This window comes from Silene latifolia, chromosome 11 (assembly GCF_048544455.1).
Source record: "Silene latifolia isolate original U9 population chromosome 11, ASM4854445v1, whole genome shotgun sequence".
NCBI classification, from domain to species: domain Eukaryota; kingdom Viridiplantae; phylum Streptophyta; class Magnoliopsida; order Caryophyllales; family Caryophyllaceae; genus Silene; species Silene latifolia.
In genome coordinates this window covers 156,902,263-156,914,346 of record NC_133536.1, presented here as the reverse complement: position 1 = coordinate 156,914,346, position 12,084 = coordinate 156,902,263, and the positions used below count along the sequence as shown (strand labels likewise).

Genomic DNA, 12,084 nt, shown 5'->3' with positions numbered 1-12,084 from the left:
TTATAACCTGACCGGAGTGTTATTGTTTTTTTTTTTTTTTTGTGTTGACCAGGAGTATCCCCTGTCGACAGCCGGGGCAATCTCCTTCGGAGTACTGAAAGCAATTTAATGGGTGGATCCCTCCCAAGTTTGACTTTTTTATACATAAGAGTCAGGAATCAAACCCCTGACCACTTGTTTAAGAGATGAGAACTCCTGACTGTTATTGTTACAAATGGATTATTATTATCAATGAATATCTCGATAATAGTTGACCTAAAATGAAGTAACCCGACCCAAAGCCATCAAACCGCCCCAAACTCGATCCGGTTTACCGGTTTGCGAGGTCTACTTGAGACGGAGTATTTATATTTAAAAAAAAAAAAGAGTTTTAAATTAGTTTTATCACATTTTAATGCCAACCACTCTTCAGTCTTTCCCTCAGTGAGTTGGTTCATCTTCATCCCCCAGTTCTCCGACATAAAGAGTAAACAACAACGTGGTGGAGTCGTGGATCAACTGTATCCTAGTATCAAAAGTTCAAAACCGACACCTTGCTTTGGTTAATTCCTGCCATTGTTTTCCCAAAGTATAGCCGGCGGTACTCATGTTTAAAAGCAACAATCTTGTTGCTAGGATCTTCGAACGCCAAATTCGTTCTCCTCCTCCTTCCTCTAATGTAAGTATGTCTTTTCCCTCTTTTTTAATTTTTATTTATTTCTAGATAAATAAAGTTATAAACAGGAACTTAATATTGCTAACTCAACTAATTATTCACATTTCAAGTCTTGACCCAATTTGTTGTAAATTGTGGCACTAATATTGTTTACCCCGAGTTCCAGTTTCGATACTTTGATGCCCGATGATGTGTTGGTTGTTATCTTTTTGCTTTCGAGTATCGTAGTATAAAAGCAAAATGTTCATTCAATAGCGAAGCAGCTGCCAACAGATGTAATTATCGACACAATTATTGTTACTGCTTATTCCAGAACCTCTATGTTTTGTAACATAGCTTATGTTATGTCAGATTTCCAAGACTCAGACTTTGTCAAGACTATGGTAGATTATTGAGAGTACTCACCAATAATCCTAATGTTTTTATCGTCCATCTTTTCCCCCCCTTAATTATCCCAAATTTATCGTCTCCTTTCTAAATTTAGAAAGGAAATTGAGTTAACCTCCAATATTTACCCTTCATTTTTTACTTCCACTCTTTACATCACATTAACATACTTCTCATTTTCCTTATTTCAAGGGGTAGGTATGTCATTTTATCTTCTTTCCTTTAACCATTCTTAAAATGGAAAGAGGGACGATAAAAGCGGGATGGAGGGAGTATTTGTATTCGACGTGTTTGTCTTTCTACCTTGCATCCACTCGAAATCTAACCCATGCTTTAATTTATTCAGATTCATCGTTGTAGACAGTTTTATGAAAATCTTGTGCCAAGTTATACCATATATGATGTCGAATGCCCGGACCACTGCTTCCGCAAATTCACTGAAGATGGCCGCTACCTGATAAGCTTTAGCAGAAACCTTCAAGAACTCATTGTTTATAGACCAGCATGGTTATCATTTTCTTGTAGCGGTCAAGACTGCGATGCTCATGACCTCCCTCTTAGAGCAAATAAGTTCGAGAGTTTCTTCACTCAACTCTACTGTGTATCACTTGCATCAAGCAATGAACTTATATGCAAAGATTTCTTTCTATACATGGAGGCATACAAATTTGGACTCTTTGCCACCTCTACCGCACAACCTCATGATGCTCCTGCTACCGGAGGTGCTGTACAAGGTGTTCCATCTATAGAAAAGATAACTTTTCACCTACTGAGGTGTGCGGTTTGATCTTGGGTTTTTCAATAGTTTTGATCTTTTATTGGTTAGTATTTAAATCTGAATTGTTTATTTTTTTTGTTTCTCTATTTCTTGTATCACTTGACAACATTCGTTCATTATCTATGTGATATTGTAGATTGGAAGATGGGATCATATTGGACAAGAAAGCCTTTTTCTATGATTACATTAATCTGGCCCATAACATGGGTGTGTATCTGTACGATGATTTACTCGCTATAGTTTCCATCCGCTTTCAGACCATACACATACTACAAATTAGAGAATCTGGACATCTTGTTGAGGTGCGGGCTATTGGAGAATTTTGTCGAGAAGACGACGAACTTTTCCTGACTTCAAGTGCTCAGGCAACCTCATTTTCTTATTTGTTTCTTATGTTCCAGAATTTCGTTTGAGGGAATTTGTATAATTAAATTTGTCACACAGTTTTTTGTATTTCTGTTTTGCAGAGTACAGCAGTCACTGAGAAAAGTAAACTGAATCAAACTCTCGTGAACAACCATGAAAATATTCTCAGTAATAATATTGGTCCGCAGAATGTTTTCCTGACTGGTATTAAGCAGCGACTACTTAGTTTTATATATCGAGGGATATGGAATGAAGAAGTGGATGAAACACAAGTTAGTTTTTATACCTCTTGAACTGCTTAGTGCTTATCATAATAGTCGTTTCATGTTGAGTCAATGACTACCTCCATCTCATTTACATGGACCCCTTTTACCCACATCACCATTTACCATTAGTCATCAATTATGTCTATAGATACGATGCAAAATTTGTCATGAACTCATGTCGAATCTTTCAACACATAATTTTCATATTATTAGTTTTATAAAGTTGTGTGAATACCTATTATATATCGTGAATATTTACTAGTCAATATTGACATCATTTGACTGTCAGAGTTAGATGGAGACGATATAATTGGGACGGAAAAAATAATATTTCTCAAAAATGATGTCACGGTGACATGCAATGCATTGTCGTTTTAGGGCATTAAGTTTTCAAATATACGAGCTACAAGACTGCAACTATGATTTATTTTATCTCAGAATCATCTCTGTGGTTTCTGTCCAAGTGTTTTACCATTCTGCTCGCTCTGTTTCCAGAGGGTCCAATGGTTGAAGAAGAGGTTCTATTTTCATTTTCAAGATTATGTTGACTTGATAATATGGAAGGTGAGGTTATGTTTGTTTGTGCATTTTGCAAGGTTTTCTGTATTCATACTTGCACAACCTAGAATCATGAAGTATCATATTCCCTTACTGGGTTTTTCATTGCGCAGGTTCAATTTTTGGACAGACATCACTTGTTGATCAAATTTGGTAGTGTAGACGGAGGGGTAAGGCGTCATTTTCATTTTACCTTCTAAGGAAATCCCCTTTCCCAGAAAAGAGAGCCCTGGATTTTCACTTTTCGGTTCATTGTTTTGCCTGTTCCTTTTTTTTGTCGCTATGGTACTCACACTCTTTATATCATCACGCGTACTTGTATCCAATATTTGACTCTTTGACATGCATGACACTTGGGCGCTTCTTTTCAAACCAAAACATGATAATTTTTCATAAATGGCCATAGCTGACACTTTATAGGTAGGGGGTGATTTGGGAGCACTGCGCTTATCCTATTGACAAATATTGTGCCACGTTTGTTACCCATGTGAGCTACACCATTGCAAGCTGACTTATGATGAAAAATGAGTTACTAAATGAAATTTATCCCAGGTGTCTCGAAATACTGACCACCATCCTGCTTTCTATGCTGTATATGACATGGAGTCTGCAGAATTTGTGGCATTTTACCAGGTGCTGTCCTTTTCAGTTCATACTCTTAAATTTCATCTATATATTATGGAGAATAAGAAAATACATTCAGTTTTTACATATTTCAGCTCTTTGCTGATATGCGCATATACCTCCACTCACAGAATTCAGCGGATGAGCTCTATTTATTATTTGAGCAGTTTGCAGACCATTTTCACACTCCTCCAAACAATTCGATGCACGTGAAGTTCATCTCGTCCCATTCAAACAATTTGCATGCCTCGGAGCAACTAGCCTTCATGAAAAACAAGTCGGGAAGCTTTTCTCAGGCAAGTTGCTCTATGATTTTGTAAGCTAAGCACCTGTTTTAGTTCCTTTGGTAGTACTGTTATTTGACAAGTTTAATAATAATATTTCCAAGTGGCCGATAAATGTTTCAAACTATGCGCTATTGACTTGTTGTCAGTTATTGCAGTTTGTGAAGAAAACTCTGGTGTCATTGCCGTTTACGTGCCAATCACAAAGCCCATCACCCTACTTTGATCAGTCGCTTTTTCGGTTTGATGAGAAGGTAACTCTTCATTTTTACCTGTTACTTGTCTAGCTGCGTTATTATCCTTGTTAGATAGACTTTAGCTTTCCTGGAGTTTCTGGTTGAAATCCGTTTATTCCAATTAGCCATAAAACTGCATCGATTCATATATTGAAATTGTCTTGAAAGATGTATAAAATGTAGAATCCGGTTGATACATGTGAAAAGGATTTAAACTTTCCTAGAACTAGTATAGTTGTTGACTATCCAGCTCGATAACAACAAAATTACCCCATTGCTTTGAATCTTTTCGCTCTGGGTTTTTGAGTTCGCTCAACCCCTTGGAAATCCTGAATCGGTTCAGCTATATTATATAGTGCCACTTATCCAGAAGATATCTAAAAATTTTAAAAAATCAAATTTCTTTTCAAAAACTTATATCTAAAAATGCATGGATGAACCACCGCCACCAAATCAGAAAAAAAAAAATATTATGGATGGACTTCTCACTGAGATGAGTCTAGCCGCATGTTATGGATGGACTTCTCACTGAGATGAGGACGCTGAGCTGTCGGAGTAATGGTTTATCGGATTGGCCTTTTGAAGAAGACTATAGAAGATTCAAGGGCCTTTAGGAGTTTTTCAGTATTTGAGAAGTATTTAGAATTGTCTAGGATTATTCTAGATACATATAGTATATATAGAGGATTCTAGAGTTGTGTGGAGCACTTTAGAATTGTGTAGATTTTTAGAAACATTTAGACCATGCTCGAAATGTCTAGAGCAATTTGGTATTTCAAGAATATTCTACAGTTGTGTAAAAGTGTGTCAATATTCTTGTCTAGTGCTATGCAGAATGCTCATCTAGAGTATTCATGGTGCCTCTAGGTTCCACATTATGTGATGCATTAGTATTTTAGAAAATTTCAAAGTTGGTGGGAAGTCTACGAGACCAAAGCTTGCACATTTGTTATATTAAACAATCATGCTTTCTACAAAACATCTTGAGAGTTCTCCACTTTCTGCCTACGTCTTCATTAACAAAGAATGAGCGAGTATCAGTGAGGGAAAACCAAGTGTGTATGCCTAATGAGCATTGATACACTGCTCGAGGGGAAGTTGGGAAGCCTGCCTCACTAACGGACGATTGGCAGGTGAAGCACGGCTACTTGCTTGTGTGTGTTAAGAGAATTCAGTCCATGACACAGCCCACATGTGTACTTTATGTAGAAAGAGTAGACCCAGTCTTAAATCAGCAAGTTGGGCCCCTTCTCATGTTTAATCGCCGACTAGCCTTTCTTTGGCAATTACTCTCAAAACCAAAAAGAAAGATTAGGACCCACAGAATGGTGTGCCAGTTGAAAGTGGCCAAGGCTTATCAATTGTGTCAGATAACATTGACATACAAGGAGAGTTGTGGATGCGTCCTGGTTCAACAGTGGGCTGCCTAATGCTGTAGTTTTTGTTTGAATGGTCAATCACGTGAGGTTGTTATGAAACTCTGCAAATTTAGTAATGTTACGGTGGCTTTGACGAGGGAATATCCTCATTCTCCAGGCTTTGTTTAAATTAATAATACTACCTCCTTCCCAAAAATTCTCATTCGACATTTGTGTTTAGCGCTTTTCAACTTTGGCCATTGATTTCTTTCTAACATGTGTACATATAACTTGTAATATTTCTCTAGTACGAGTTATCTATGCTATATTTGTTCTATTATCTTTAAGAAGTTCAAGGTAACGTATATGGTGAGAAAAATGCTGGTCGAAGCGGACAGCTTTTGACTATAAACGTCAAACATGGACGTGATCCAGCAAATACCTGTATACAACTTGCCCAGTTTATGAGGATGTAATATGACTATTTGATTACTTCAGTTGTTTTATTTGTTAGTTATTTATCCAAGTCTTGTGAGCAAGTTGCTGTAATATGATATAGCCCCTTTGTCCAATGCAATTATTTAGGTATTCTATTTGGTCCGTCCCATGCTTCCTCGTTAAGCATGTTTTATGTAGCAGAGAATTGAGTGTGGGATGTCTTAACTCACTTGCATGGTTACATAAAAATAACACTTATTTGATAGCAAACGTAAATTATTGGTTGAGACTTGAGACCGAGTATATCATATCATTATTGTGGTACAGGCTTGAAACATGTGATCCTTTCTCGAAACCTTTGAATCCTGACCTTTCCTCCTTTTTCATGTTTCCAGCTTATCTCCGCCACTGATCGGCATAGACAGTCCACAGACCATCCCATTAAGTTTATCTCAAGGAGACAACCCAAAGTTCCTAAATTTAAGATTAAACCAGGTAAGCATTTTGAATCCTTGCATATACTGTCACTTTCTGATGGATGTATACTTTGAGCTGTTCCAATGTGTTATATACGTTTTCTTTTTTGGTATGTCTTTATGTGAACAGGTAAAATAATTATAAGTGCAGTTAGTTTGTCTCCCTTAAGACGGAGGTATCTGTCTTAACATTAAAACAGGTCAAATATCCTCCCACTTGAGCACTTAAGACAAATCTTTTGCTTTTCCCTATGCATCCGGCTTTTTTCTCTTATTCATACTATTTGACTTGTCTTAAGCTTAAAACGGATGCACCCGTCTTAAAAAAGAATTTGTCTTAATAAATGGCTCCAACTCACTTACCGATTTTTTGAGTTTTTATTGTTTTAGCAGGACATAAAATAACTTCTTTCAAAAGGTTCATACCCCTTTTTTCGTTCATTTTTCCTAAAACTCCACGCCAAAAGTAATTGCATAGAAATTAGAATGTGTTGGAACACTTGGATATAACTTAGGATGTGGTAATAATATAGAAGTTCCCTGTTGATTGATTCAAACTTTTTTCAATTTAGCCATTAATGACCGAGTCGGACAATGTTTTTGTTTAGGTCCAGAAGCCGGCAGTTCAGATGCTCGGGCGAAGAAAATATCATCGTTCTTGTTCCATCCTATTCTACCACTTATTGTTTCTATTCAACAAACTATGTTCTTACAGTCCACTGTTGTGAATATTCATTTTCGGCGATGATTATAGATCTTTCTTTTTACAGGATGCGTTTTAAGTGTTGTATGACACCATAGCGGTAGTTAGATAGCGGTTTTCATTTTCTTTTTCCCCTCCTAAACTGAGGCAATGTAGAACTACTCTGCGTATAATTGTTCTGAAGGCATAACCACCTCAAAATTTTACTCGCTTGCTTAGCATGCTTTGTTCTTATCGAAAATCGATGCATTGTAGTTGGCTATACCTGTAACTTGCGTCCCTAGAAGCTCCATTACAAAACTTGTATATATGTATAGCTATCAATGGGGTACCATTGTAATTTTGGGAAGGGACAATTGTACTGACGAGTAGATTGGTTTGACTCATTGTCGGGCTAGGCTATTATTTGGCATTTTTATTGGCGTGAACAAATTCGGACCTCTAGCTACAGGTTTTGATTATCATGGATGCAAAACGGCTTTTGCATCTCCTTCTACGATTGTCGGCCGAGTCTTCACTATCAGTGTCATTTGATCCATATTAAGGTGAATTATAGCTTTATCAGTTAGGTCGGAGTCATGTCACTATTTTTCTTGTGTTGGTTTAGTTTAGGTTTAGTTTGGGTTTAGTTCAGATATTGGGTAAGATAGATTGCATCAGTTTACTCTTAGATTGTCATTTGGTTTGCTTAGTACACACTTCAGAGCCCATCCTCTATCTATGTTGTTAGAGTCATACAAAGACTTAGAATGGCTAAATCACACACTTTTAGTTCTCCAATATGGTAGATTGGTTGTTTACACTCAGTGTTGAAAAGGAAGAATTCCGATCGCGAGAAAAAAACGAAGATACTCTAGGACTAGAAGTACCATATCTTAGTGCAATAGATGCATTAATGTATATAGCAAATAACCCTCGACCAAATACCTTCAAGGAACCCAAGATTTATTTTTATTTTAGAAAGAAAGATGTTACGTTGATTGGATATGTAGCTGTTGGATACTTGTCATTCCAACAAAAGGCAAAATCTTAAACATGATATGTATTTACATGTGACGATACACCCATATCCTGGAAGTTAACAAAACAAACTTTGACGGCAACATCATCAAATCATGCAGAACTAATTGCAATATACGAAACTTTTAGAGAATGTCGTATGGTTAAGATCCATGATACAATACAGTAAAAAAGAATGTGATATCAAGATAAATGATCACCCGACAATAGTATATGATGGTTAAGGAAGGCTACAACATTAAAGGAGATAAATTTAAGCATATAGCCTCAAAATTCTCTCTCACACATGATCTCCAAATATAAGGGACAATGGACATCTTAACAGGTTAGGTCAAGCGAGAGCCTAACAAACTTGTTCACAAATCACTGTAATCAAAGCAATTCAAAGAACTAGTTCGCTAGATCGTAATGCAACAGGTCAAGGATATATGTTGAATTTAGTTTACTGACAATGTTTTTTTTAATGATGTAGTACCCTTGATAGCATATAGTACAATCCAAATAATTATAATGTCAAAATTTCCAAAGGGAGTGTTTTAAACATTAAGGGTCCGTTTGGATACAATTTTAGGAGGGAAGGGGAGGGGAGGGGGAGTGAGGGGAGGTGAAGGGAGGGGAGAGAAGTGGAGGGCAAATGGGATGTGGGTGTTTGGATAACAAAAATTATGAAGGGAAATGGAAGGAGAGGAAGGAGGGAGATGAAGAATAGATGGAGTATTGAAGGATGTTGGTGGTATAATTAGAGTCCAAATAATATTTTCTTTCCAAATCTTGCCACCCTTGGAAAGATTATAATTTGTTCTATAGGAGGGAAAATAAGTCCTCTCATTTCTCTCCCCTTCCATTTCCTTTCTCCCATATTTTTTATCCAAACAAAGGAAATTAAATCCCTCCCTTTCCCTCCCCTCCCCTTCTCTCCAATTCCTTCAATCCAAACGGACCCTAAGTCAAGCTGAAAATCTCACATTCAGGATCCACCCTTCCACCCTCTCCAAAGTCCATAGTAAATATGTCAAATGTGTTCATTACATTAAATGTATATAACCTCGGTATCCGATAAATGAGAAAATATACATTTCACTCTCAAACGTTTCTCTCAATCGTAATTTTTAACATAAATATAGTAAAAGAGTGTAAAAAACCCTATGCCGGATTTTATTTTTGCTCAAACCCAATACGTGTTCCTTGTTGCCTATTACATTTATAAATTATAAATTATTAAAAATCGTGTTTCCTCTTATATTTTTGGTCACTCCACAAATTTATTTATTTATTTATTTTTTTTGTTATTTTGGGGTGCACATTGAAAGATGAGGAAATGATAGAAAGTGATTATAAAAGCGAGACGGGGTTGATAACATCTAAAACCCTAGTTTCATTTTAGCAGCAGCCCCCCCCCTCCCTCTCTCTTCCTCCTCCTTGCATTGCAGAGTCAGTTCCTCTCTTCTCTACCCTTTGTTTTCCCTAATAATTCATACACACATTTATTTATTTATTCTTATTCTTGTCGGATGTGGTTTTGTTTTTGTAGGTAAGGATATTGCGCATCAATGGCCCCTCCTGCTAAAACTAAAGGTATTTGAAATATTCATTTCTGATTTACAATTTATTGTATTAGAATGTAGAGAATAATGTAGAATTGTTGTATTGATACATATAATAAAGAAATCGAACAGAAACCCCAGCCGCCTGAGTTTATGTTGAGTTCATTCAAACATGTTGTCTTTTCTTCTAATCTGGGGTTCTTAGGTAATAAACATAGATTCATCAAGTTTAATCTACACTTTGTAACAATGTTTTTCACGTATCTACCCACTTAATTAGTGTAGCATACTAACATCTGATTCTCAAGTAGTTTCACAATATAGTTTCTTTTCGTTAAGAATCGATGCGTGGACGACTGTACTGTCGGACGTCGATGCGGTGGTTGACAATGCCTATGGAAGGATGAGATCTGCTGGTTCAAGTAGTGGTTAGGTCTAATTATGATTACGGAACTTAATATTTTTTATTAACTTTATTATTCCACAAAAATAACTCTTTTGGGATTGCATCTAAACTAATGTGGCTTTACTTTCTGTTCACATAATATTACTGTAAACCGCCCACACAAGAGAACAAATGTTACAGTAAATGATTGACATCAGGAAGACACTACTGAGATGGTGGTTTAGGAATCATCAAACTTGTTCAAATTTGTGCTACTGTTCCGTTGCTTTAAGCTACCCTTTTATTCCAGTTCTAGTCCTAAAGTCTTAGTCTCCATCCTGATGACTTGATTTAGGATCTTATTTTCATTGGGTATTGCTACTCCGGTAAGTCTTCATTAAGACGATAACAAGCTTGATCAGGTGTATAGATTGCTTTACAACTGTTTCAAATTAGAATTTCTTGCTAGTATTACATTTAATCCTTTTCCCCTATTTTACTGCCAGTGTTACTTATCTGATATTTCTCTGCCACTCACAGATGGGAAGAAGGTAGACCCTAAGGCCCAAGCTTTGAAAGCTGCAAAGGCTGTGAAATCTGGCGCATCGACCTTGAAAAAGGCTGATAAGAAGATCAGGACTAAGGTCACCTTCCACAGGCCTAAGACCTTGAAGACTAACAGAAATCCCAAGTATCCTCGTATCAGTGCTACTCCAAGGAACAAGTTAGACCACTATCAAATTCTCAAGTATCCATTAACCACTGAGTCGGCAATGAAGAAAATTGAGGACAACAACACTTTGGTTTTCATTGTTGACCTTCGTGCTGATAAGAAGAAAATCAAGGCTGCTGTCAAAAAGATGTATGACATCCAGGCCAAGAAAGTCAACACATTGATTAGGTAAATTCTTTGAGTTTATATGCTTGATAATTTCTGCTGTGTGCTTTCCTTATTGAATTAGTATGAATATACTTGTATCAAGAGCATATATTACTTCACAGTCATAACATTGAGGCTTGATTATCCATTAAAGATCATTGCAACTGCAGTTTATTGCATTTAGAGTTTATGTAGATGGCATTTAGAAAGCCTAGACAGCGACATCTAAACAACTAAGATATTGACACCGCGAGTCAATACTTTGATGAAGTCTGTTCTGGTACCTTTAGCTGTGTCCATAGGGTCCTTTCCGTGATCTTAAAAGAAAACGGGCATCATTTGAGCTCTTAGTTTTCATGATGAGGAGCATTCTCAATATTGTGTTTGAATGATGTGCTGCAATTTAGATGAATTGATACTTCAGCTGTAAATGTTATTAAATTGATATAATATGGATCAACTAGTGATCTGATCGTCTTTTTTTTTTGGTTGGTTGCATATGGCTTTGAATATTGGCTTTGGCGATAGTTTTGATAGTATCGTATTGTAATACTTTTGGAGTCTGATTTTGATTAATTTCTGTGATTCAGACCTGATGGTACCAAGAAGGCTTACGTCCGATTGACCCCAGACTATGATGCTTTGGATGTTGCAAACAAGATTGGAATCATATAAGCGTTGTATTGTCTTTAATTTTCAGCTTCAAATAGTATGATCACTTGTGACAGTTTTTGTTGGGAACTTTGAAATTTTCTGAATGCTCAGATATTATGTAGCAGACCTAATTTTGTTGTTAAATTTCTTGTCTTGGAATCTTGCACAATTTACTCTACTTATTTTGTTAGTTCCATGTAGGGGCGTAACCGAGTTGAGCAGAGCCCAGCTATGCTCGATACTGGCTTGTATATTAAAAGGTGAACTCGAGTCCAAGCCAGAAGTCTTGAAATCAATCCTTTATCTTGGCTATGATCCTCCTATTTTTTCTTTCTCCCGATCTTGTTTTGACTCTTCATTTTCTCTATCCCCCAATTTCATTTCAACTTTGTTCATTCTCTTGTATTTATTTTCTTATAATAGAGAGGATTCTCTTATTCATCCTCCACATATTTAATTATATATAAATTTG

The 12,084-nt window shown here is 36.5% G+C and overlaps 2 protein-coding genes across 3 annotated transcripts; both read left to right on the top strand.

The window, feature by feature from the left end:
- The first annotated feature begins 377 nt into the window (after positions 1-377).
- LOC141611992 (light-mediated development protein DET1) lies at positions 378-7,335 on the top strand. 2 transcript variants are annotated; one of them, XM_074430682.1, is made up of 11 exons: positions 378-658; positions 1,389-1,816; positions 1,957-2,185; positions 2,288-2,458; positions 2,948-3,016; positions 3,124-3,180; positions 3,563-3,643; positions 3,766-3,930; positions 4,077-4,172; positions 6,346-6,445; positions 7,035-7,335. In XM_074430682.1, exons 1-11 carry the CDS (start codon positions 587-589, stop codon positions 7,172-7,174), a joined length of 1,608 nt encoding a protein of 535 aa, XP_074286783.1. In that variant the 5' UTR covers positions 378-586; the 3' UTR covers positions 7,175-7,335. The 2 variants fall into 2 exon arrangements, with proteins under 2 accessions (XP_074286783.1, XP_074286782.1); XM_074430681.1 differs by having other exon boundaries at positions 2,891-3,016.
- Positions 7,336-9,413: 2,078 nt separating this feature from the next.
- On the top strand, positions 9,414-11,756 carry LOC141611990 (large ribosomal subunit protein uL23-like). The gene is made up of 4 exons (XM_074430680.1): positions 9,414-9,580; positions 9,681-9,724; positions 10,619-10,979; positions 11,549-11,756. Exons 2-4 carry the CDS (start codon positions 9,700-9,702, stop codon positions 11,631-11,633), a joined length of 471 nt encoding a protein of 156 aa, XP_074286781.1. The 5' UTR covers positions 9,414-9,580; positions 9,681-9,699; the 3' UTR covers positions 11,634-11,756.
- The last annotated feature ends 328 nt before the right edge of the window (positions 11,757-12,084 follow it).

What these genes read in the sequence shown, in the direction of transcription:
- LOC141611992 (XM_074430681.1), top strand. Translation starts at nt 587, where the DNA reads ATGTTTAAAAGCAACAATCTTGTTGCTAGGATCTTCGAACGCCAAATT. An exon ending in TTGGTAGTGTAGACGGAGGG is followed by an intron (nt 3,181 to 3,562) that starts GTAAGGCGTCAT and finishes AATTTATCCCAG; the next exon opens with GTGTCTCGAAATACTGACCA. An exon ending in TAAATTTAAGATTAAACCAG is followed by an intron (nt 6,446 to 7,034) that starts GTAAGCATTTTG and finishes GTTTTTGTTTAG; the next exon opens with GTCCAGAAGCCGGCAGTTCA.
- LOC141611990 (XM_074430680.1), top strand. Translation starts at nt 9,700, where the DNA reads ATGGCCCCTCCTGCTAAAACTAAAG. An exon ending in CCCTCCTGCTAAAACTAAAG is followed by an intron (nt 9,725 to 10,618) that starts GTATTTGAAATA and finishes TGCCACTCACAG; the next exon opens with ATGGGAAGAAGGTAGACCCT. An exon ending in AAAGTCAACACATTGATTAG is followed by an intron (nt 10,980 to 11,548) that starts GTAAATTCTTTG and finishes TCTGTGATTCAG; the next exon opens with ACCTGATGGTACCAAGAAGG.